The sequence below is a fragment of the Mustela putorius genome, unplaced genomic scaffold (assembly GCF_011764305.1).
Source record: "Mustela putorius furo isolate JIRA1106 unplaced genomic scaffold, ASM1176430v1.1 tig00000487_pilon_pilon_pilon, whole genome shotgun sequence".
NCBI classification, from domain to species: Eukaryota; Metazoa; Chordata; class Mammalia; order Carnivora; family Mustelidae; genus Mustela; species Mustela putorius.
In genome coordinates, this window is record NW_025421399.1 from 10167590 (window position 1) to 10193982 (window position 26393).

The following is a 26393-nucleotide window of genomic DNA, read 5'->3' on the forward strand; positions in this document are numbered from 1 at the left end:
CAATATTTTGCCAGCTGCTAAAATAATAGTTATTGTAGAATATTTCTGAAATAAATATAACCACTTATGAAGATAAACTTAACTATAATTCCAAGTATTAACATTGTAACACACTTCCACTGCATACAGGTGTGCATATATGAACATGTAAATAAACATTTTTATCATACTCTATTTTTTCCTAGCTTACATTTTTTTTCTTTTTTTTTTTTTTTAAGATTTTTTTATTTATTTACTTGACAGACAGAGATCACCAGTAGGCAGAGAGGCAGGCAGAGAGAGAGGGGAAGCAGGCTTCCTGCAGAGCAGAGAGCCGGATACAGGGCTTGATCCCAGGACCCTGAGATCATGACCTGAGCCGAAGGCAGAAGGTTTAACCCACTGAGCCACCCAGGCGTCCCTCCTAGCTTACATTTTCAAATGTTAAATGATGAACATTTTTCATGGCATTAACTACCTTTTAAAATATATTCACCAAAAATGTATATTTTCACCTGTTATAAATGTTCTATTCTTCTATTACAAACATTTTGCCTTTACAGGTCAGTAGAAAAAAATTGTTTGTCTAAGAATCACTTATTATTTTTTGTTTTGTTTACCATCAAGTGAAAACCAAACTCTGTTATGAAAAGTTGTTGGATGAAATTCTTAAGAATTTTCTAATACATTATATCTGAGATATCAGGTTCCTTCAGTTAAATTATGTGACCTATTTTCAAACATTATTGAAATTAATTAACAACTGGGATGAATTCCAGTTCATCCATTTTCTAACTGGATGATCTTGGAGAAACTAAACACTGCAAAGTTCACTTTACTCGGTTATTAAAGTGCTGGTTATAATAATCACATTTAAAGAGAAAATTTTTCCTGTTGTAATCTAATCCATTAAAAGTCTCACTTATAATTTGACTAAAAGATTCTTTAAAAATTTAGAAAAATAAGCTCAAATAATTATGAAAAGTAAAAGAATAACAAGATATTACTCTTGACTACATGGTATTAAAATATGTCAGAGAAGGGGAGCCTGGATGACTCAATTGGTTGGACATCTGCCTTCGGCTGAGGTCATGGTCCTACGGGATCAAGCCTGGAGTTGGGCTCCCTGCTCAGTGGGGAGTCTGCTTCTCCCTTTCCCTCTGACCCCCTTCTCACTTACTTACTCTCTCTCTCTCGAATACATAAAATCTTTAAAAAATTTTTGGAGAACTATTATAATTAAAATAACATGTTAGTAATACAGCAACCAGTGGAATAAATATCATAATTAAAATAATGTTACTACTCCAGAATACACTGACTGATGGAAGGCAAAAGAAGCCCAAGACAGAGCAAAGTAGACATAAAAAATAAAGATAAATGAAATAGTCTTTTAAATTCATCAAAAAGATGAATTGATTAACAAATAATATTGGGATAACTAAATAAACACATCAATAAATTTTATATTTAATGTTTTTAAATGGAAAAAAATGGTGTTTTCCAGGATGAGAGAAAACTGATGATATCTATCTTGGAACTGATCTATATTAATCAGAAAAAAATAAATATAACCCTCAGTTTCTTCATCTGCAAAATGGGAGAGATACTATGTATCTCGTAGGATTAAATGAAAAAAAAAATCACTTATCATCGTTGCCAGAACACACTAAGTACTCAATAAACTTAAAGTGTTTGTTGGTATTATTATGGTCATTATTTTTAATTATTGCTATTCCTACAAGTATATAAATTTTTGTAAGCTTGGAGGAAAATGATCTGAAATATGAATAAGGAGGTAAAAAATATTGTCCTTTTGAATAATCTGCTCTTAGAGATTTATATTCAGAAATTGTGATATTTCCAAAGATTGAACAAGAAGGCTCATTATAGAATTTTTTATGATAATGAATAACTGGAAACAAGCCAAATTGTGTTCATGACTATAAGTCAATCAAGGTAGTCATACAACAGAATCCGGTCAGCGGCTGAAAGACAGGCTGTAGGTAAGGACTTCGAAGTGTGTTCCCAAAGGTGTTCCAAAGCTGCTATAGGAACTAGCTGCGTGGGGAGAAGATGGGGAGAGTATAGCTCCCCCCTTACTTCCCAAAGAGCAAATGTAACTGGTGATTTCATATGGTTTTCCATGCACTGATATTCATTGGTTTTCTTTTTTTCTTTCTTTTTTTTTTTTTTAAGATTTTATTTATTTGACAGACAGAGATCACAAGCAGACAGAGAGGCAGGCAGAGAGCGAGGGGGAAGCAGGCTCCCGGCTGAGCAGGGAGACTGATGCAGGGCTTGATCCCAGGACCCTGAGATCATGACCTGAGCCGAAGGCAGAGGATTAACCCACTGAGCCACCCAGGTGCCCCCATTGGTTTTCACTTTAAAAATTTTTTGGAAGATGTCTAGACGTAAAAAGTAATTCATGGTTATTGATGAGTACAGAAGTAGTGCATCATGTGCTCTGGAAATTGAAATGACAAATTTAAAGAATACTTCAATATATCCTTGGCTAAAATTAAAGAAAGAAACCACAGATCTAGATGGCATTGGAGGGGACAAACCTGAGATGAGAATCAATTTGCTGACAAGGGTACAGGAAACTCTCAAAGTGAGAAATGATCTCAGAGGACTAAGTATAAGGTCTGAGTTAAGGGGCACTCTCTTCCAGAAAGTAAATGTGCGGTACATGCATCAGATGGAGAACTCTCAACCTTAGGGGAGTTCCATAGCTCTTCTTTTGTAACTTTTAAGGCTTCCATCTCTTATAAAATTCAATTACATTCTCCCTAAAAGCTATTATTAATAAAAGCAAGCTGTCCTCTATGAAATGTAGCCACTAACTTGGAGGCTTACTTAAATGTTTACTATAGAAAACTGTATTTGTTAGAATTTACTATAAGATACATTGGCTGATCCAAAATTATAACTTTGTTTCCCCTGGGGATAGTGACTTAAGAAATATAATTCATGGTCTATGGTGTTACTCATCTCTTCTAGTTAATCTCACCAGTACATAAACTATGTAGATTCCCTGGGTGGTATAAAAAATTATCAATTTTAAGGCTAAACATTCTTTCCTCATAGTGCAAATAAAACACAATATGGTTTTTAGCAAACTCATCTTCAAAAACTAAGTGAAGTCACACTTTTCATTGTGTCACCCCATTCTTGGAAATTGATAGATGCATGAAACATCTAGAAGGATTTATAGCCAGATCTCAATCATTAATCTCCAAGGGGCAGAGTTAGATTGTTTGGATTGTTTTCTTTTTCTGTTTTCACATGGAACTTCCTCCATTTTTTGTAATAAAGAAGTCAATGAAACAATGAAATATTTGTCTTTACCTTTCAATGCTTCCATTTTCCCAGACTTGCTGGTATATTCTTTTTTAACATTTCTGATTCTGAAACGAGAGAAGTGGTGTTTACTCAGCTATCACAGAAATCAGTAGGGATCAGGAACAACCCCAGTTAAAGTGACAGATACATCAACGTCTTTATGTGAAATAAGGGAGGGCATATCCAGTCTACTCAGAGAGACAAAGATTATTTTTGATTAATCGTTTCCCCTCAGAGAGAAAATAAAAGAGTCTCTTTGAAATGTTTGATTAAATGATTAGTGTTTTGCTCAGAAAAGGAGAACATTTTGGAATTATTCTTACTTTCTTCCTCTAGCCTTAGAATATTTGATGTGTTTTAGTCTGTGCAAGATCAGTTCATTTATCAGTACTCTTTAACTATTCCCTCCCACGCTCTCCCAGTCCCTCCAAACTTGCTCATTAATCAGACCCTCTGTCACCTGCATTTTCTATAGTTCCCTCTCTGATAGCTTCTCTTTGGCTTAGAACTCTGCTTTGGATACAATCAGATTTCACTCCTCCCCTTATTGTAAAACATTTTACAAAATACGACAAAATAAATTCACCACATCTACCTTCTCACTTCTCACTTTTTCCTCAGTCACTGGCTTCTGAGTCCATCACTGTAGTGAGGCAACATTGCAACAAAGACTTTTTTTTCTACCCTTACTTATGGAATAATGAGTTGCTATTGGTGACACTGTCCTTGTTAAAAGTGTCTACATTCAAGTTACCTACATTCAAGTTCACATTGAACTTACTGGTTTCCTTCCTAGCTTCTATCTTTCTAAATGTCTCTTCTTCTTCTTCTTCTTCTTCTTCTTCTTCTTCTTCTTCTTCTTCTTCTTCTTCTTCTTCTTCTTCTTCTTCTTCTTCTTCTTCTTCTTCTTCTTCTTCTTCTTCTTCTTCTTTTCTTCTTCTTCTTCTTCTTCTTCTTGTTATTTTCAATTAGCCAGCATATAGTACAGCATAAGTTCTTGTCATAGTGTTCAGTGATTCATTAGTTGCATAAAACACCTAGTGCTCATCCCAACACATCCTTCTCTGTTTCCTTGGAAGGTCCTCTTCATTTGCCAAATACATCATCTTGGTCTTCCACAGGGTTCTCTATGTACATTCTGGTCTTCTCAACTCTAGATCCTCTTGAGGAGTTACCTTACTGATTCTTGTGGTTTTAACACCAAACTAAAGTTGACCCTATCCTTTTCCCTGAGCATTAGGCTCCCACATCTAAAGGTTTCATCTGAACATCACACGAGTGTGTTCTCTAAATGAGTGATTACCAAACTTGAATGCATATTAGAATCCCAAAGGAAACTAATGCAGGACAAGGGAGGAACCAGGTTTGACAGATGAGAAATGTCATCACTACATAAGATCAGTGCATCTTCAAATTCAGGGGGAAACAGAATTGAGTCACCCTTTTCTCTGAGCATGAATCAAAATGAAGATAAGGAAATGTATTCAACCAGGATGCTGGCAGTAGTGGAGGATGGGTAACCAAAGAGTCAGGAAATACGAAAGAGAAAGACTTAAAAGGTGTTGAATCTGACAGGGTGTTTTATCTCTGCCTTCCTTTGAACAGGGAGACACCCATTAAATGGGGGTTTTAGGCTTTATTTTAAGAAAGAAACTTCCATTAGAACCACCAGTTGTTTTTGGATTTCAGAGATGAAGATAGTCAATAGCCATTTGTTTGGGGCAGACATCCTGCCTATGTTCTGGGAATATTGCATGAATGAGCTAAAGTTACAGGAATGGATAGTTGTGCAAACAAATGTCCCCAGAGAAGGAAAAATTGGAAGGGGGCTAATAGGTGAGAGGGAGCCAGTTGTGAATAAAAGATAGATATTTTTACATAGGCAAAATAATGATTCTGGGTAGAATTCTTCATGAGTTCCTCTATACTGCCAGATGTGTCTAGCTAACAGCTGGCTAGGGAAAGAGGAAGTTCTCATTGTTATAAAGGGGAAAGCACCTGTGGAAAGGAGAATCAACACAGGAATAAGGAGGAAGACAAAACGGAGGGTGATGCCATAACATTATACGGAGCAAAGCAAAAATAATTTTTCTTTTAGGAGCAATCAGGAGACATTGGTGGTCACATGGAAGAGTTCAAAGTAACATGCACAAAGGCAAGTTTGTTCTTCAATATTCTGCCCAGGCTCAGCCAGTTGCTCTTGGCCAATAATTCATTTGCCTTACACCCATATGTGGCTGTAAGTGTGATTACCTGATAGCTTCTTTTCCTTGGAATTCTGGAGCTACCGGTTCAAAACAGTCCTGAGACGGAGGCTCAGGCTCTATTTCTTTCTCAATGACAGTATTAGTCCTCTGGTGTTGGAAACAAGAGGAGTTCAGGAAAAATAATGGAGAATAATGGCGCTCATCCCCATCTAATCAGTCAAAAGGCAATAAGACATTGGATCAGTCACATTAGAACAATGAGTAAAGAAGACTTATTCAGAACCGTACAGAGTATCTGACTTTTAAGCATCATAGAGAAAGTCTTTTCTTCCTTACTTCCTATTATTGAAAAGAAAACTTGTCGTGAAGTGAACAATGAAAATTCAAAGGAAATAACCTGTTACCACAAAAGTTAAACAGTATAATAGAACTTTCAAGAAAGTATATAGAAGCCAAAGTTCTGAAAAAATGTAAAAAAAGGTATTTAGAATGAGTGAAACCAAATATTTGGGGGGAGAGTCCTTACACAGCACATAAAAACAACTAAAACATGTTTGTGAACTTAAATCACTTTGACCACAGAGGTGCATGGTTGGGTCTTGATTTGGGCTCAGCTCATGATCTCGGGGTGGTGACATCCAGTCCCTCATCAGCCTCTGCCCTGAGCATGAAGCCTGCTTAAGATTTTCTCTTGACCGTTGCCTCACTCATGGTGTTTTCTCTCAAAGAAAAAAAGAAAAAGAAAGGAAAAGAAAAAAAGAAATCACAAAGCATTAGAGACTGTGGATTTTGAGAAGCAAACTGAGGGTTTTGGAGGAGAGAAGAGTTGGGGGCTTGGGTGGGCCTGGTGGTGGGTATTAAGGAGGGCACGCATTGCATGGAGCACTGGGCGTGGTGCATAAACAATGAATCTTGGAACAATGAAAAAAATCAAATTAAATTTTAAAAATTAAAAAAAATCACTTGATCACAACAATAGGGTTGAATATCATACTGAAATTCCCATGGTGTGTGCGTGCAAAGTACAGGGAGAAATTGTATCTGTTCAGGATAAATATATTTGCATTTTCCAAATTTGAAACAATGAAGTGGGGTTCGTCACTAAGGACTTTACCAGAAGTCACAGAAAGATAAGGATATATAAAAAAATTGCATAGAAACATATAAGACAGCTTTAACTACAAAGTGGAAAGAACATAAAAAATAAGATAAATAAATAAAATTTGCAAGGAAAAACGGCATTCTGATTTTAGCATGTGTAAAGAAATTCTGGACTTGGGAAATTTTTGTTTGTGAGATAGAGAAAATTTAACTGAGTAATATAGTTTTGTAAATATGAACAACATATAAAAAAAAGTTGAATAATGCTGAAAATGTTCTAATTTTTATGTTGTTATTTCCTTAAAGGATGGACATCTCCCCTTCTGAAATGGTCCTCCCAAGGGGAATCCTTAAGAACCTGATTATTTCACATCTGAGGCCCTTCCTAGCTATTTAGTTTACAATCGGCCCCACGTTCTTGTCAGAACTACTTTTTTTTTAAGATTTATTAATTTATTAGAGAGCTAGAGCACAAGACGGGGCAAGAACAGAGGAAAAGAATCTTCAGCAGACTCCCCACTGAGCAGGGAGCCTGACACCAGGCTGGATCCCACAACTCTGAGATCAAGACCTGAACTGAAACCAAGAGTCAGACACGCAACTGACTGAGCCACCCAAGTGCCCCAAGAACTATTTAGTAAGAAACACTTTCACTGCACAATGGCTCTACATTAGCCAAAGCCATGTTAAGAACTAATTTATTTCAGCCTGTTCTAAAAAAAAGCCTTAAATATCTTTCTTTAAAAACATGTTCTGGGATTCTTGAAAAAAAATTAACGTTATTTAATTACTGTGTATTTGTAATGCATATTATTAAAACCAGAAGAATAATTGTTTTTTTTGTTTTTTTTTTAAGATTTTTATTTATTTAAAAATAGATAGAGAGAGATCACAAGTAGGCAGAGAGGCAGGCAGAGAGAGAGAGGGGGAAGCAGGCTCCCCGCTGAGCAGAGAGCCTGATGTGAGGCTCGATCCCAGACCCTGAGATCATGACCTGAGCTGAAGGCAGAGGCTTAAACCACTGAGCCACCCAGGCGCCCCAGAATAATTGTTTTTACATTTAAATTCAAACCATTAAAACTCTGAAGGAGAAATTAAGAACTCATTCAGCTTGTGATGGGAAAAATTTGTTATTATTTCTTAATATACATTTATATAACCTTCAGTAAAAATATACAGTGTGATCAGTATGTGCAGAGGTCAGAGAAAAGACACCTTTACTTACAGGGTAAGATTTTGTCAAAGTATAATGCCAGTGCCAAGTAGAAAAGTGCATCAAAAGCCAAAACGGAAAAAGTTGCAATCATTACATAGGAGTCTCCTGAAGGGTCAGGAAAAATTATACCATCCATAGTATTATCCAAGTAGATAATCTAAAATTTGGACAAAAATAGTAATAAGTATTTAAGATAAATATATAATATAATATAATAATTTGGCATAGCAGCAAGAATTATCATTTTATTAAGTAGCTTTTTTGAGAAGCCCTTATAATGAAGTTATTGGTGTAACTATTTCTATATGACAGCAATCCAAGGATTATTAGAATGAAGTGCCAACTTAATACCAACTTAAAAAATGCAATATTCTAAGAATAGGAATATTTTTTAAAGATTTTATTTATTTATTACAGAGAGAGAGCACAGCAAGAGGAAGGGAACACAGAGGGAGAACTAGACTCCCTACTGAGGAGGGAGCCCAACACGAGGCTTGATCCCAGGACCCTGGGAATCATGACCTGAGCTGAAGACAGATACTTAAGGGACTGAGCAACCCAGGTGCCACTAAGAATAGGAATTTAAATTAAATTAAATGATAATCATAAAGTCATTGCAATATTGCAAAATATCTATGCAGCAAAAAACAGTCATTTTAGAAAGAATATGAAGAGTTATTTGAAGCATCTTAGAGATGCTTCTTTTTCTAGAGAAAACTTCTTTTTCTAGTTATTACTGCAAATAAAGGTATGTTTATAATTCTGTCATGTAACCATAGGCGTTGCACTCTAGGTATTATTCTAAGGCTTTTTGTAATACTTCATTTAATCCTCATCATAACCCCCTGGGGGAAATCTTATTATTTTTATGTGCATTTTACATATGGTGGAAGTGAAGCAAATAGAAATTGAGTAGCTTAAACAACAAAAGTCAAAATTACATAGTAAGGAGCAGCAAAGGTGAACTCAGAACAAAGGAAGTCCAGCTCTCAAGCTTGGTTCCTTGCACTAGACAATATACAACCCTATTTATGTTAAAATCTTAACATTCAATGACAAATTTGAGTTTATTCTGGGAACACAAGTCTGGGTTGGAATTTTAAGATCAATCTATGTAATTCAACATAAAACAGATTGAAGGAGACACTAATGTGGCTAATCATTGAACATGCACAAAAATCATTTGACACAATTTAGTATCCACTTATAATGAAGAAAGTCTCTTCACAAACTAAGAAAATAAGCAATCTTCTTTAACCTGGTAAAACAGATGTACAAAGACCAACATCAAAAATCATGCTTATTATGAAACGTTAAAAGCGTTTCCTTTGCTTTCATTTCTATTCAACATTGCACTAAAGGTCCCAGTCTCCACAATAAGACCAAAAAAAAAAAAAAAAAAAAAGTAATTGGCATAAGAACTGCAAAAAGGAAAAAACCATCATTATTTGTAGACATCATGACTATATGTAAGAAAATCCCCAAATAAAGCTCAGAAAAATACTAGTTTTAATAAAAGAATATAGCAAGAATGCTGGATACAGTGATTTCTGGTTACATCTCTACATTAACAACAAACATTTTAAAATAATAATTTAAACACATACTATTTATAGTGGCATCAAAAGTATCAGAAGCTTTGGAATATATAAAAAATGTATAAGGCTCAATACTTAAAATTAAAACAATTACTAAGTGAAGATGAATGTGAAGCTATCTTATGTTCGTGATCAAAAAGAAGTGTCAGGGTGCCAGGGTGACCCAGTCAGTTAAATGCCCAGCTCTTGATTTCAGCTCAGGTCATGATCTCAGTCATGGGATCCACTCCTGAGATCCACTCCATGCTCCGTGGGGAGTCTGCATGAGATTCTCTCTCTCCCGGTGCCCCTCCCTGCTGCAAATGCTCTCTTCCTTTCTCTCTCACGTTCTCTCTTTCTCTTAAATAAAAAACTAAATTTCTTTAAAAAGTGTCAATTTCCCTCAAATTGATTGAAAAATTCAACTGTACCAAAAAGTCAACAGCTTTGTGCACACATACATAGGTACGTGTATAACTTAGTAAGTTAATTCTAAAATTTACATCATTCAAAGAACCTAGAATAGAAAAGACTCTTGGAAAAGAAAATCAAGTGGTAAAATTATCACTACCAGACATCCAGACAGATCAGTAAAAGCAATTAAGACAAGGTGACAACAGAGCAAGGACAGACAGGTCAATACGTGATTGGTTGAGCTGTGACAAAGGAAATACTGCAATCCATTCAGGGAAAGGATGTCTTTTCAATAAATGAAACAGAAGAAATTGGATATGCATGTAGAAAAATTAATATTCTTTCTACCTATAGATACACAAAAGTTATTTTGAAATAGATTTTGTATCTGAATATAAAGGCTGAATCAACTGAGTTTTCATATAAAAATGGGGGAATATCTTTATAATCTTGGGGAATGCAATGATTTCTTAAAGGTACAAAAGCACTCTCCAGGGGCGCCTGGGTGGCTCAGTGGGTTAAGCCGCTGCCTTTGGCTCGGGTCATGATCTCAGGGTCCTGGGATCGAGTCCCGCATCGGGCTCTCTGCTCAGTGAGGAGGCTGCTTCCTCCTCTCTCTCTCTCTGCCTGCCTCTCTGTCTACTTGTGATCTCTGTCTGTCAAGTAAACAAATAAAATCTTTAAAAAAAAAAAAAAAAAGCACTCTACAGAGAAGAAACTTGACAAACCGGACTTTATCAAAATTAAGAAACTTGTTCATTAAAACACCATTAAAAGAGTAAAAATGTCAGCAACAAGTAACTGAAAAATGTTTCATATGCAGTATATATAAGAAATTCTTACAAAGTAATGAAGAAAAGATTTAAAAAAAGTTAGGTAAAAAATGAGGGGAAAAGGGAACCTGGATGCCTTAGCTGCTGAAGTATCTGCTTTTGGTTCAGATTTCCATCCCTGAGTCCTGGGGTTGAGTTCAGCAGGGAGTCTGCTTCTCCCTCTGCCCCTCCCCCCACCCATGTTCTTACTCTTGCTCTTTCTCTCGAGTGAATAAATACAAAATCTTTTTTTAAAAATGGGGGCAAGACCTGGATAGGCACTTTATAAAAGAGAAACCCCCCCCAAATACCTCTACAGATATGAAAGAGAATTAAATTTCATAAAAAAATCAGGAAAATGCAAATTAATACCACACAGTTTATTCCCGCAGATCTACCAGAAAGGCTAAAATTTGGACAACTGACAATACCAAATGCCAGTAAACATGTGTAACTCTGAACTCTCGGTACAAAAGTAAATTGATGCAATCACTTTGGAAAACTATTTGGCAGTAGCTATGATGATTAAGATACACATATCCTAAGTCCTGCTATTCAACTCCTACATAGATACCAAAGAGAACGGAATGCCCATATTCACTAGGAAACATGTGTAGGAATTTTTTTTTTTGCAGAACTAATATTAGTCAAAAACTGGAAAATATTTTTGTTCATCAATAAGAAAATTGATAGCACAGTCACACAGCTGAATACTACATGACACTCTATTACAGCAACACTCCAACTGTGGGTAAGATCTGAAAACACAACGTTGAATGGGAAAAAAGCCAGATCTAAAAAAAAAAAAAAGAAAAAAAAAACAACACAAAACACTTCATAGAGTAGCACTTATATAAAGTTGAAAACAGGTAACACTAAAAAATCATACTCAAAACACACATTAGGAGATAAATGAAAAGGCAAGAAGTGATGATCACAACACTTTTATCTTTAAGAGGAAGGAGTGTTTGGAGACTTGACATTGTGGCATCCTCTACTTCTTGATCTGGTTCATGAATATTTTGATATACTTAATAATTATTTGTTAAGCTCTTGATAGTCCTGAAAACTTTTCAGATTTTAGGTTTCAAACAGAGGTTTACACAACAATTTTTAATAAACTAGAGAATGCCTTTGTTATGTAAAGTACAAGGAAAGGGAAACAGTTGCATATGAAATATAAGAGGAGAATACTTCAAAATGAAAATACACCCAAGACGTGGAAATCTGTCTTAGTCAAGATGTTTTAATCAAATTTCCTTGTATGATGATGATTTTTTCAATAATGCAATGATAACATTTTCAAATCTAGCTTTAGGGGGAAAAACTGTTTAGAATAAATGCTCTTATTTTGAAAATGTTTGACTGTGAAGAGTCATGAAATAGCAAATTCTTTTGAAATTTCAGTAATAAACGAATTATGTTCTTACCTTGCTCATTCCAGCAGTGAAGGCAAAAGGGCTACAAAAACTCAAAATCCACTCCAGAGAGGAAGGAAGTTGTCTGTAATACACAGTGAATCCCACACCCCCACAAAAGATATTGAGGAGAAACATAACCAAATTGGTAAGGAGAGTTTTCTTTAACAACACGCTCATCAAGAACGTTAGAGCAATCTGAAAGAGAGAGAAGATAATCTGGTTGTTCAACAGATTTAGTTCACCGAGAATTGGCAGCGCAAAAAAACCTGGATCTTTACATCATAAGTATTTATCAGTGAGACAGTGATGAAAATATTTATGTATAACAATGATCAGCTCTTGCCCCAACACTTTTGTAAAGAAAATCCTTTTTTGCACCTCCTCAGCTACTGGGCTTTTGTTGTTAAAGAAAGGGCAGGGGAAAAGCTGTCTGAGAGTTGGGGAAAGAATAGAAATGCAGACCTGGAAATATTGAAAGAACCTACATTAATGCATTAACAAAGAGCATCTAGGTACCGTCTGCAGAATTTAGAGGCTCCTGCTGTAGAAGGAAGAGGCATGACATGGGGAGTGAGGACAAGGGGGAGTGTCAGAGGGAGATACTGTGAAAGCTACCACATTACAGAGAACTTTGGGGAAAGGAGATGGGTCCACCGCTCAAAGACATCCTCACTAAAATATTCTAGAAAAGCCTTAGAGTTGGGACGCCTGGGTGGCTTAGTTGGTTAAGCTGCGGCTTAGTTGGTTAAGCAGCTCTGGTCATGATCCCAGGGTTCTGGGGTCGAGTCCTGCATTGGGCTCCTTGCTCAGCGGGGAGTCTGCTTCTCTCTCTGCTTCTGCCTGCCTGCTTGTGCTCTTGCTCTCTCTCTCTCTCTGATAAATAATAAATAAATAAATAAATAAATAAATAAATAAATATTTAAAAAAAAAAAGAAAGAAAAGCCTTAGAGTCAAAATATTTTCAGAATCAGAATTTTTTTTGATGCATCATACATTAATTCAGACCTTTATGCAAAAGAGAGGTCCAATCTTATTTACATCATTTTCTCACACTCATAGACTTTCTGAAGCAAACACACACACACTAGACATGAAGGAAATAACTGTAGTAATCTCCAGAGAAATTAATTTTTGCTACAGATAGCTAAAATCTAAAGCAGAGAATGTGGTAATACATGTATGAACTTACCAAAGATAAGCCATATAAGAAAAAGAGTGTAAATATCACCATGAAGCCCGTCATGACTATAATTTGGGTAGATGTTATAATAACTGTAATCATTATGGAAATGATGAAGATGAAGGTAGCATAGATTAAGCCACAGGAGAGCCTACAAAAAAAGACAAGTTATTTCAATGATTTCAACTTCATTATGAAATATTTGAAACATACGAAAATATCTAAAGAACAGCACAATATTTACCCTTCTACTTGCCACCTAGATTAGTAACTACAGTATTACTAATCAACCACATTGGCATGGCTGTACTGCTACCTACTGGCTAGGCATCAGCTCTGTGCTCACATATTGTATAAATAGGATGAATGCTACATAAATTGTATCATTTTGTATGTGTCCTTCTGCTGCTTGCCTTTAATAATGTTATACATTGCTGTGTAATATTTCATTGTCTGAATATATCCCAAAGTTTTCCTCATCATAGACATTCAGGTTGTTTCCAATTTTTATTTCTGGTACATGGTGGCTAAGAACACGCTTGCACTTGGGGAAGAAGAACAAAATAAGGTGGAAATTGAGAGGGCAGCACACCAGAAGAGGCGCTGAACTCTAGGAAACAAACTGAGGGTTTGTTAAGGAGGGCACTGGGTGGAATGAGTCCTGGATGTTATATGCAACTGATGAAGCACTAAATTCTGCCTCTGACATTAATTTAAAAAAAAAAAAAAAAAAGAAAGAAAGAAAAGAAAAAAGAACATCTTTGTATGTGTCTTTTTTGGAAAAAGCACAAAAATTTCTCTAAGGTGTAATGGCTGAATTGAAGAGAGTAAGCTTTTGTGTGTTTGGTGCTATCACATTTTACTGAGATATTCTAATTGTAGACATGGAAGGAAATATAACAGCTACTGATCAATCCAGGAACCATGGAAGCATTGGGGGCAGATGATAATTTGAGCATTTTTGAGCATTTTTGAGGATCTCAGCTAGCGGGACCTCCACTCTCCTATTAGGGAGAATTTGTAGAAAATTTAAATTTAAATTTAAATTTTGTAGAAAATTGAAATTTTATAACTCCATAAAGCCCATCCTATTATTGCTCTTCTTATTTATGATTTCTTTCTTAAACTGATATAAATAATGGTATGCCCTTCAGTGTTCACACTGCTTTGGTTTAGATGTGCTGGTGTTCACATGTTTATGAGGTAGTTATTAACAGTCTTGGATCGAACAAGCCTGCAGGGTGTTTGAGTCCAAACCTCTCATTTTCCAGATAAGTAAACTGTAGTTCCTATTGTACTTAATGGGCCTTTTCAAGGTCAACAAAGTATATCAATAACAAAATTAAGATTTGTTGCAGCCCTTCCTAGTTCACAGCTCCTTCCTCTACATAAAATTGCCTAACTAAATGAGAATTCAAGAGCTGAAAAAAATAGCGAGACTATTAAAACCAGGAACTTGCATCAACATGTCCCAGTACAACAGGTTTAATTACTGCTTATTCAACTTCTTTTTAAAGGTCATGTCATTACAATGATTCAGCCTTTGTTAGAAACATCAGCATTTTTGGAAAGCATATGGTATTCTGCAGAATCCACTTCCTGAGTACAGAAGGGAACTACTATAGGTAGGAATTGAAAATCTATGGAGTAGGAATATTAACACATGAAGGAACTTAAAACATTACCTAGAAAAGGGAAGTCATTGTAGAGAGTGGGGTGGGGAGAGATGTTAATAAAGCAATAAAAACCTTCATGATAAAATCTGTAATTCAGACATCACATAAAGTAATTTAACAAAGTAACTCAGAAATTCTCATGCATTTCACATTTATTACTTTAAAAAAGGCTGCCATAAAATTTATTTCCAATAGATACCCTTTACTTAATAAAAAAAACATTTCAAATTTTTTCCCTCTTGGTTTTAAGGACATATAAATCCATTTTGCTAAATTTAGATTACATGCTTAGGAGGAAGTATTTATCCTGAGAATGAACCCACATCTAAATATCCAACACCTTTGTGATTTTAATCTAGAGTTGACTTGTGCCTACCTATTCTCAGGAGACTGCAAGGATGCTGCCCCATAAGATATTCACTGGACTGAAAAATAGTCCTCTTTACACAGATTCCCACCCCCCCAGGTTTTTCCTCCTAACAGACTCCATTCATTCCTTTGCATTTGCCAAAGTCCCACTGCAAACCAATTTTCTCCTTCCTTTTTCGTTTCAGAAAATGTTTCCTCTTTTTTCTACTTCATGATTATGGTATAATAGAATCAAAGCTCCCTCCTTTAACCAAATACACTTTATAGAAAATTTAAAATTTCCTAGACTGTAATTTTATTTCAGAGAACATGTGGCTTGCAAATAGTTTCTTATCCATTCCAGATAGTCGACTCCACATTCATAAGCACTAATTTTCTTTCTTTCTTTTCTTTTAAATATTTTATTTATTTATTTGACAGAGATAACACGTAGGCAGAGAGGCAGGCAGAGAGAAAGGAAGGGAAGCAGGCTCCCTGCTGAGCAGAGAGCCCAGTGTGGGACTTGATCCCAGGACTCTGGGATCATGACCTGAGCCGAAAGCAGAGGCTTTAACCCACTGAACCACCCAGGTGCCCCCACAAACACTAATTTTCTTGATATGGGTACTATACAAAGAAATACCGTCTAGGATTCAATGTTGAAAATCTTAAGCTTCCTTTGGGGTAAAATGAACAGATTATTTTTCATTTTTTTTTCCCTTTTCCCAGACAATGTGGATTTTGTAACTGATTGCATTTCAGAATTCTCTGCTTTGGCCTCTTGGAAGCTTAGAGCGCACATGGTCTGCATTTTTACCTGCTAGTCTTACCTACTTATCTTGTTAGGTCCTTGTTTCTACTCCTCAATTATTTGTTTTTATTATAATACAAATACATGTAGACAGATAGATATATACATAAATATACATATGTTTAAATATATTTAAAAATCATTGAAATCGTGTGTGAGTGAAACAAGATACAAATATAGCAATAGGAAGCAAATGTTCTTATTAAGCCCTTCTTATATGCCATCCTAAGTGCTGTATGTGCTGGGCACATTTTCAACATATGGCATTTAAGTGCTGCAAAAAATACATCCCTCATGGGGCACCTGGGTGTCTCAGTGGGTTAAACCCTCTGCCTTCGGCTTGGGGGCTTGGGTCATAATCCCAGGGTCCTGGGATCGAGCCCCTCATTGGGCTCTCTGCTCAGCAGGGAGCCTGCTTCCCCCCCACCCCCTTCTCTCTGCCTGCCTCCCTGCCTACTTGTGATCTGTCTGTCAAATAAATAAATAAAATCTTAAAAAATATATATATCCCTCATAACCAAACCTCTGAACATAAACTAGCCATTACAGGATCATACTTTTTCAACGTGAGGAGGTGTGGAGAAATCAAATGATAACTGTGGGCAGACCAAACAGGAGAGTTGCAATCCAGGCAGCTGGGTTGGAGTCCCAGCTCTGGAACACATCTTCCATTTGATATTGGGCAACTCTTTTACCCTCTTTGATCTTCCTGGAACCTCGATCATAGCATTAGTGTAACAGACTTATGGTGTGGAAAAGTGCTCAGCAAATCGTAATCGCTATTTTGCATAACAAAATTTTAAAAGGAGTAAATCAAAAAATCAGAACCAAAGAAAAAATAGCCAGTGTGTCAAGCTTAACAGTAATGTTGTGAAATAATAACACATTTTTACTGCTTCCAAATTTCTGATTATTCATTTGCACTCACCAGAAGGCTGATTCTTGCAGACCCATTATTTTCATAAAATCCTTGCACTTTTTTCTCTCTTTTGTAACATTGAGTGATACAAAATATATAAACGGGGAGAAGTAAAGCAGGCAGTAGAAAATGAACAGCTCCTTTTGAAGAACGTCTTTATACATAAAAGGTAAAGTCTTCATATTTACAGCAGTAATTGACATCAACTCTTCCACCACAGAGTGATTTGTTGTGATCTACAGCAGGGTTTAAACACGCAAAATCGTTATTTAAAAAATAGAAACTGGTGAAATCCGATGAAGCTAAGGAGATTATAGCAATATCAATTTCCCGATTTTAATATTATTCTGTGGTTATGCAAGATATAACAGGAGACACTGTGTGAAGGGTACAGGGACCTCCCTGCACATTGTTTCTGCGATTTCTCGTCATTCGGGAACTACTTGAAAATTTAAAGTTAAAAACAAAAACAATGTGTTCCTTTGCCTAAATCCAATTTCAGCATTTGTTTTTTGTTTTGTTTTGTTTAAAGATTTTATTTATTTATTTGAGAGAGAGAGTGAGAGCGTGAGAAGGGAGAAGGTCGGAGGGAGAAGCAGACTCCCCACGGAGCTGGGAACCCGATGCGGGACTCGATCCTGGGACTCCACGATCATGACCTGAGTGGAAGGCAACCGCTTAACCAGCTGAGCCACCCAGGTGCCTCAATTTCATTATATAAACATGAAAACCTGAGTGCATGTCATCCTTCATCACAACCTGGATGGAATTCTATGGAATTAGCTTACATTAACTTTAGAACTCTCGTTACCTGGATAATAGCAGCATTAATTGCGGCTTGTAAAGCCACAAATCCACTACTCCAGTATTTGGACAGGGAACAGGAATGATCTTCATTATCCAGATTCCAGCAATGAGCTACGAGCCCAAAAAAGAGCACAACCAACATTATCAGGTGAAAGCAATTCAAGAATAAAAAAACAAGAGTCCAAGAGAAATCAGTCTAGAGGAGGCTCCACCAGTCAGAACTTACAGCCACATAGAAAAAAAAAAAGAGGATCAAATGAAAATTCTTACGGAGGCAACTTTATTCACGGAGACCGTCGCTTCCATAGAAAGTCTTAGAAAATAAAAAGACGATGAAAGCAAACACTCTGCTCCAACCATGCTAGATTCCTTGCTCTGTCTCAAAATGCTAAATGCACCCTAATGCTACAACCTGTTTTGCTCATAGGTTCTCCCTACAGATGGATCCATGGCTCACTCTTTCCCTCTACCCTGATCTCTTCTCAGAAGCAAACTCAGCACAGAGGTCTTTCCTGGCTACCGTAAGTAACAACATCTAAAAGAGCGTTCAGGCTCTGTCTTCTAAGCCTGCTCTATTTTTCTTGGTGGTGGTATCAGCCCCTGGCAGACGGCATTGTTGTTGCCCCACCCCCTGTCCCTCGCTGGAACGATTCACGCAAGCAGGCTCTAGGTTTCAGTCACTTCCATCCTCAGGGCCAGAACAGTGCAGGACACATAGTAGACACCCAGTGAATGCATGGAAAACAACCAACTCTATTAGCCATATCAGTTCTGCTTCCTAAAAGGTCCTCACAGCCATTCCGTCTCCTCAGCTGCCTCCACTCTGGTCCAAGCCACCATGGGCCCCCTGGTATGTTTCGTTGCCTTCTCCCTGACTCTGCTGCAATCCATTCTCTGGGCTATACCCAGAGAGCTCCCTTAAGCCTGGGAGTCTTATCACTTCTCTGCCCTGATTAAAGAACCTCCACAGCCCTCCATCACCCTCGCTTAGCAGGACATCACAGCATTGAGGCCTGGGGTAACTTCAGCCCCATTGCTGTTCGTGTTCTCTGTTCAGCTAAACAGCTCTTCTTCCAAATATTCTAACAGATGCCTGTTGTCACCCCAACCCTTTACACCAGCACTTCCTCTCTCTGAAATACACTGCCTTTAGCACACTTCCCCCATGTGCTATTCCTTCTCATTAGTTGAAACCTCACTTTGCCAGGCAGGACTTCTCTAATCCCACAGCCTGTGAGGAACATCTGGTCTAAGTCTCCTGCCCTCAGCAGCTTTTTCTTGCACTTGTCATTACTGTTCAGTGCCTGCCTTTCCTGGGAACCTGAACTTCAGCTGAGGCTAGGACCTCTCAGTCTTCATCACTCTCTGTAACTTTCACCGACGCATTCACTTTACGTTAGATGATTCAATAATGTTTTAAGAGTCATCTTCTAGTGGTAAGATAGGACTGACCTTGGAATAAGTTTAGCAATAAAATGTGCTTTCTCTATGTTCTCATGTTCTCTCAAAAACATCTCTGTTGCCCATCCTGACCGATCCCTTATGTTAAAAACATGAAAAGTGCCATTTTATATAGAAGGTCACCTGAGAAAAGATCTTCCTTCAAAAATGGAATGTAATATCCCTGAAAAAATTTTAACTTATACGAGAAAGTGTCATTGAAGATAATTCCCGCGATGCCTGTGATATTGTCTAGAAGTATTTTATCCATGGATTTTTGGTTCGGTACTCCAATGATCCTTCTTTCTGTGAATGACAAGGTGAAAATAGACATGAAGGGTCATACAGAGTTTCACCACAATGGGATGTCATCAAATATTTTTCACTGGAATTAAACTAAAATCATTTTCCATTTAAACTGATCCCAAAAGATAAGCGGGGTTTGTTTTTGTTTTTTTTTTTTTGTTTTGTTTTTTTGTTTTGTTTGTTTGTTTGTTTGTTTTAGTGTTTTAGATTTTAGAATCAGGAGACATGCATGAGAATTTAGTGTTTTCTTTTAATAATGGCAAGTATTACGGCAAATTTCAGGTCTATAAAAATATGACACTAGGGTAAGTATGTGTTGGAGAATTGGGATACAAAAATAGAGGTAACTGGAGAAGTTATTATACAGTCAAGGGATTTCAGATGTCAGATTTCCTGAAGCATAGACCCCTCATCTGAGCTTTGCCTTATGAGGAAACTAAGACCACATGCATAGTGACCCTAACAGCCAGCAATGTTACCTGTTAGGAATCAAGGATTAGAGAGTAGACAACCAAACTGCACCCACTTGCCCATGAGTGAAATACACATTTACTATAGTTATCTCAGTTACATAGTGACTTCATATAGAATGAAAGCTTTAAAGATGTTTACAAAGTATACCAAATGCGAACAGGATATCTTGAGATTATCCATCTTTACTGTTCATGGTTCTGAAATTACTGTTTAATAACCATGACTTCATTTCTTTTACTTAGATGTTTTTTCCTGAGTTATCAATCTTAATCACTGATTTTCCATGTTAAGAACATCTGCACCCACAAATGATGTGTTCTCCTAGACACTATGCTACAAATCTGAAATTATAAATTTATTGTTTTAGGTAAATTCCAATAGAAATGTAGAACTCCCTAAACTGGAGTCCCATTAAGCTGAAAGGGTTTACAAGGCTACTTGTTATGAGAGAAAGAAAAAGCTAATCATGATACCTAAATAATTTACATAATAGATCATTGTAAGTTCAAATTAATCACAGTTACATTATATTTAAAAAGATGTAAAATAATGTCAGTAATTCTTTATTGCCATTAGTACACCTACCTTTCAAAAGTGCAAATGCTGTTTTATTCATTATCTCCTGGGTTAGTTCAGAGACAGGTGTGTATACAATAGCTACAGAGTTATTAACATGATCTGCACTTCCCAGATCTTGAGGAGGCAATTCAGGAAAATACATATTTTCTCTGAAATGTGAAAATAGTCCCATGTACAGCCCTAGAAGTATTGGGAGTGCCCATTCCTATAACAGGGGAAAAAAGAATGAATTCAGATATTTCCTTAAAAATTCAGTTAATACCAAAGAACTATTGGAGACAAACTCCAATTTGCCACTTCGTTCTCTGCTTTTCAGAGCAAAGGGAACCCAACAAAAGACGCATATTGAGATCATTGCCATGTATATAATTGTCCAACACTAGAACTAAAATTTGCATTAAATCATGAACTACCGCAGACGCCATCACAGAAACTAACAGAGTGACTAAAAGGATGGCAATTCTTGGGCATGGGCATCTGACTTTACAGTCGATAAGACACAGACTATGCCAGACAGAATTCATGGTGGCAAATAGCAACATTTTTGTCACTTGTCACATTCTTGTATTGGAAATCAAAGAACATGAAAAGAAACTGAGTGAGAGAGACTGCCTAGTAGCTCACCAATATCGGTAATCTCTTCCTGCCTAGCACAATGCTAGACAGCATTCCCAGCCTCTGGAAATTAAGCAGGACCAAGTGATTGAGTTCTAGCCAATGGAATGTGGGCAGAAATGCTATGCACCCCTTCAAGGCCTGGCTCAAGGAACCATGCACAACCTTCTATATTCTATCTCAGTCCCTGCACTTCCTGATCTTTTTTTTTTTTTTTTTTAAGATTTATGTATTTATTTTAGAGAGAAAGTGTAGGGGTGGGGAGGGACTGACTAATGGAGAGTAGGGGAGAAGGAGAGTAAGAAAGAGAGAGGGAGCGACCCTTAAGCAGGGTCCCCACCGAGAGCAGAGCCCACTAGGGGCTCAATCCTATGACCCTGAGATCATGACCTGAACTGAAATCAAGAGCCGGACATTCAAACGACTGAGCCACCCAGATCCCCCCATACTTCCTGGCCACCTGACTGGATGCAGAGTGTCCAGGGGAGGTCTCTAAGGCCTGGGGAGATGGCAGTGTCCCTGGGTGAAGGAGGCTGGGTCCCTGAATGGTTGTATGGAGGAGACTCCTGCACCTACCAGACCTACTTCAGTTTCACTGCCAACCTTATTTAGACTATGAGCAGAGGGAAAAATAAATTTTTGCTGAGCTCAGCCCCTGAGATCTGGGGTTATTACCTGTAGAAAGCCTACCTACCTAATACGAACTGACCATCAATGGTGTTCTTGGTCATAATTCTTGGAAATAATCTCTGTTTATAAAATCCATGGCTTTGAAAATAAGTCCCCCAAATGAAAATTTGTCGGACTGTCAGCCATCCTTTTTATTATTTCCTTACTCTAACTTTATTACATATGGTAGCAGCTTTAATAGTTGCTATAATTTACCATACAATTAAATTTTCACTTATTTTTTTTAAAAAGTGAGTAATATTTTTAGTTTTTGCAATTCTTCATTATGTTTCATGGACTACTAAGAGTCTCTTGGTTCAACACGTACAATAGGAGGCAACCTTAAAAACAATAAATCCAGTCTGCTACTTAAAATATAAAATAAGAGCATCATTTGACAGTAAAATACAAGAATGATGTGAGCTGCAGAAAGAGGCAGACTTTCAAACGTACCAATAAACTCTCTCTTTTCATTCTCCATTTCTGAAGAAAATTCTTGTACAGAAGTGCTTGAGTTTGCTGATACACACTTTTCTGTTTCATATGCATTTAGCCTATCATTTAAAAGCAAGGAAAAGGTAAACAAGGTAGAACATAAACTAGACAAATAAATGTAATAAGAAAAACCTTAGAGAGTGGGAAAGAAAAGAAAAATCTTGATCATATTTTGGGGGAAAACATTCCCTACCTTTAAGAACAACAAAAATATGTATTAAAAATATTATTTTAATACCACATGATTGCAAAATTTTACTCATAGTAAGCTATTTGGGAGAGTGGGTAATGGTGCGGAGATAGTGGCCAGTCTCACAATTTTTACAGAAATACAGAGTGCAACAATGGAAAATATATCATTAGATTTTAAAACCTGTAAGATTCTTCACATTTTCTTACCTTTTATAATAGAAATTCAACTATATGAATAGAGTAATTGAATCATATCTCATCTGATTAATAATAAATTTTTGTTCTTTGTATTTAAATAGAAATGCCAGAGCCAACCAAATTAATCAACATTCTGATTAATTAAATTCATTTGAACAATTAATTATGTCCATTAGATGTAACCTCAATGAACTGTTCTCCTATAGTACTACCTTCCAGATTAAACTGAACAGCTTTAGTCTCAATTAGCTGAATCCAGACTCAGACTAGCTGAAACTTGATTGTGAGACACCAAAAATCCCAACTCATATCAATTTTCTGAATGCAGAAGGACCTAAATAACTGAGGAAAAATGGCCAAGTAAGAAGAAAGCAAGACAGAAAGAAAGAAGAAAGACAGGCATCACATGGAAAGTAATTTTGCCCAAATGTTTGCAAGCCAACAGAGATTATTTTTTTCAGTTTTTCTAATCTCAGAATTAAATTATTTTAGATTTGCATAACAAAATATTCAGACAATTCTTCCCCAGATAGTACAGAAGCAAATTTTACTATTTTCCTATATTCTGCTGTTGTATCTAGACAATTAAAGTCGGTGGGGAATAAAGAGAAAAACTTTATCATTAGGTCTTACATTGAAGAATATAATACATATGAGTATTTGGAAACCTCTGAAAAATAGACTGATTTCTAGCAGTGTCCCCCCACATATTTGGCATAGCACAACAAAATGGAGCTTTACTTACTGTCAGAAAAATTAGGAAAGTACTCTGGAAACACTGTCAACGCACAGTTCTCTTTTTGTGTACAGGAACAATTAAAATTTCCTTATTGCTACTTCTTCATTTATTCCTTAGATGGGAGTCTTACCCAGGCTGCTTTCTGAAAGGGGGTGTAGTCAGACCAAGCTGCACATGATGAACTTGTTTTGTTTTCTGCCTTTTCTTCCCTAAGCCAATTATTTGCAGGGAAATGATGGTTCAGTGGTTGGTTGGAAATAAAAAAAAAAAAAAAAAAAAGCCCTGTGTTTGTGCACTTGGCCTTTCAACTTCAGGGATAAGGGGTAAAATGGTAAACAAGGAACAACAACTAGCCGGTTGGACATGATGAGACCAAGATGGGAAAAGAGCAATAAACAAGTAAAAACAATCACTAACAAAACGAAGTAGTTAAATGTGTATGAGAAATCTTTAGCTTTTTTTTTTTTTTTTCTGCTAATGCCTAAACACAACTGCCAATGATGTATTTGATTAATTGGTACTGAATGGGCAGAATGTGCTGAAGCTGATGTTTTTCCCCCTAATAAAGCTAAGCAACCCATAGTCCGCTTCGGAGAAACACTTAATTTGGACAAATGAATAATTATGAACAAATCCCTTTCTCTCTTCTGCTCATAGTGGATGCAGGATTTCAGAAGGCATATGAACAAAATAAAAGACTGCCAAGGACTAAAAAATATATTAAAAGATTCAGGTCAATTTTTTATGCATGAAGACTTGGGGAAAAAATAAAATTTGTTCAACTGCCATCGTATAGTCTATCTCTCTCTGTAAAGAATTGCAAACTTTTCTTGACCTGCCAAAGTAAATGGCAAAACAGGAAGCCAAAGTCCATGAATTGGGAAATCTCAAATATTTGACATGGCTCCCAAACCACAGATGTTAATAATCATAAAGCTGACAGTTGTTCTGAAAAAAAAAGAGGATAATTTTTTTAAAATTAAGCCATGGCATTATATATGTATATTTCTCTCCTCAGTAATTAGTTCTATTTTTAAAAAGTGTCAACAGTGAACTGTTACATGTCTTTTACATGAAAAATTGGCAAAAACAAAGGTAATAAAGATGTCCTAAAGGTAATAAAGATGTCCTAAAACTCCTGAGGTCAAAAACACTGTTAAAATTTTGTATCAATAATAGGTCAATGACCTAAACAAAAATTTTGTTCCTTTTAAATCACCTGGAATATAGTTTAGATTTTTATTAATTTTGTTGTTGTTTTAGATCCTATGTACTTTATTTGAGAGATCTATTTTAGGAATTTTCATTTGGTTTACAATTGCATTAAAATGCACAAATGCAATATCAATAATTATTTAGATATTTTATTAGTTTTACTTCTTCTTTTTTTTTTTTTTTATTTGACAGAGAGAGATCACAGCAGGCAGAGAGGTAGGCAGAGAGAGGGGAAGGGAAGGAAGCAGGCCCCTGCTGAGCAGAGAGCCCGATGCGGGACTCGATCCCAGGACCCTGAGATCATGACCTGAGCCGAAGGCAGCGGCTTAACCCACTGAGCCACCCAGGCACCCTAGTTTTACTTCTTATCATTGTTTCTTATATATGCCTTTTGTTCCTCTTTCTTGACTTATTTACTCTGACTTGTTTTTACTTGGAAGGTCATTTTTCTTTATTTAAGCCTGAAGATTTCCCCATAAACAATAACGTAATAAAATGAAGTTTCCAAACTCTGGCTAGAAGTACATTGAAATGGTGAGTAAAATATATCAAAAAGAAAAAAAGAGAGAGAAAAAAGGGAAAAAAAAAGGAGTTTAAATATTTAACCAAATACTTTCTTTAAATTTTTATATTTTCATTTATTTAACACAGAGAGAGAGATCACAAGTAGGCAGAGAGGTAGACAGAGGGAGAGAGGGAAGCAGACTCCCTCCTGAGCAGAAAGCATGACATGGGGCTCGATCCCAGGACCCTTGAGATCATGACCTGAGCTGAATGCAAGGCCCAACTCACTGAGCCACCCAGGCACCCCTATTTAACCAGATCGTAAAAAGAAATAAGAAAAGGGTAAAGAAAAGAAACTAAGAAACAATGGAAGAAATAAAGAGAAAGGAAGGAATATCCTCAGGTACTAAAAATGAAAAGAGGAATTAAAGCCAGAACTATGAATGGTTATGTCAGCAATCCAGCTGTTCAAAGAAGTGTTTCAATAACTCTATGACCTAGACTTGATGGATTATGAAGCTGGATTTCATATCTCTACATGAATCCAGAAAATTGATAGGACTGCTCTGTGCTAGGAATAGAAACTAGTAAAACTACTGACTTCCCCAAGGAAGAGGAAGGATGTATATTTTTTACCCAACCTCTGGGTTAAAAAATATATATCCTCCATAGTAATGAAAAGCATCAGGATATGTAGAACATGCCAGATATAGGACATAGGAAAAGGATCTTAATTTCTTCTCCCTGCATAGTAACATGTCTAGAAACACAGCAAATATCATAGCAGTTAGTTGCAATCTGGAGCCAAACAGGTTTGAATTCTAGCTCTGCCATGTACCAGCTGTGAGACTTTGCACAATCTATTTAAAACCCCCCACCTTAAAATGGAGATTATAACTGTGTAGGTATGTATGTATGGCTACCGTGGAGAGTAAATCCATTAATATAAATAAAGTTCATAAAACAATGCCTGGAAAATCATCAAAACTCAAAAAATGTAACTTGCTGCTGATAATCCTACTCCTCCTATTTTTCCTCCTCCTTCCCCTTTTCCTCCTCCTTCTCTTACTATTACTATTAATCTGGAGCCGCTCTTATTATTACTATTAATCTGGAGGCCCACAGAGAAGATGAAAACAATTCTACAGAGA

At 36.5% G+C, this 26393-nt stretch overlaps 1 protein-coding gene across 5 annotated transcripts in view; it reads right to left on the minus strand.

Moving 5' to 3' along the window:
• The window catches only part of ABCA6 (ATP binding cassette subfamily A member 6), a 59990-nt gene extending 36232 nt beyond the window's left edge, over positions 1-23758 (minus strand). For 2 of the 5 annotated variants that reach the window (XR_001178882.2, XM_013054500.2), the window contains exons 1-11: positions 23530-23758; positions 22353-22453; positions 20622-20820; positions 19401-19562; positions 17821-17927; positions 17019-17245; positions 13265-13406; positions 12085-12270; positions 7861-8008; positions 5581-5743; positions 3334-3392 (exon numbers count right to left, since the gene is read on the minus strand). Coding sequence is in view for 4 of the 5 variants with exons in the window: in XM_013054500.2 (XP_012909954.2) it covers positions 3334-3392; positions 5581-5743; positions 7861-8008; positions 12085-12270; positions 13265-13406; positions 17019-17245; positions 17821-17927; positions 19401-19562; positions 20622-20820; positions 22353-22448 (1489 nt within the window). In the remaining variant the exon portion in view is untranslated. The remainder of the gene's footprint in view (positions 1-3333; positions 3393-5580; positions 5744-7860; positions 8009-12084; positions 12271-13264; positions 13407-17018; positions 17246-17820; positions 17928-19400; positions 19563-20621; positions 20821-22352; positions 22454-23529) is intronic. The other 3 variants (XM_013054499.2, XM_004749078.3, XM_004749079.3) reach the window with 2 other exon arrangements.
• Between the last annotated feature and the right edge of the window lie 2635 nt (positions 23759-26393).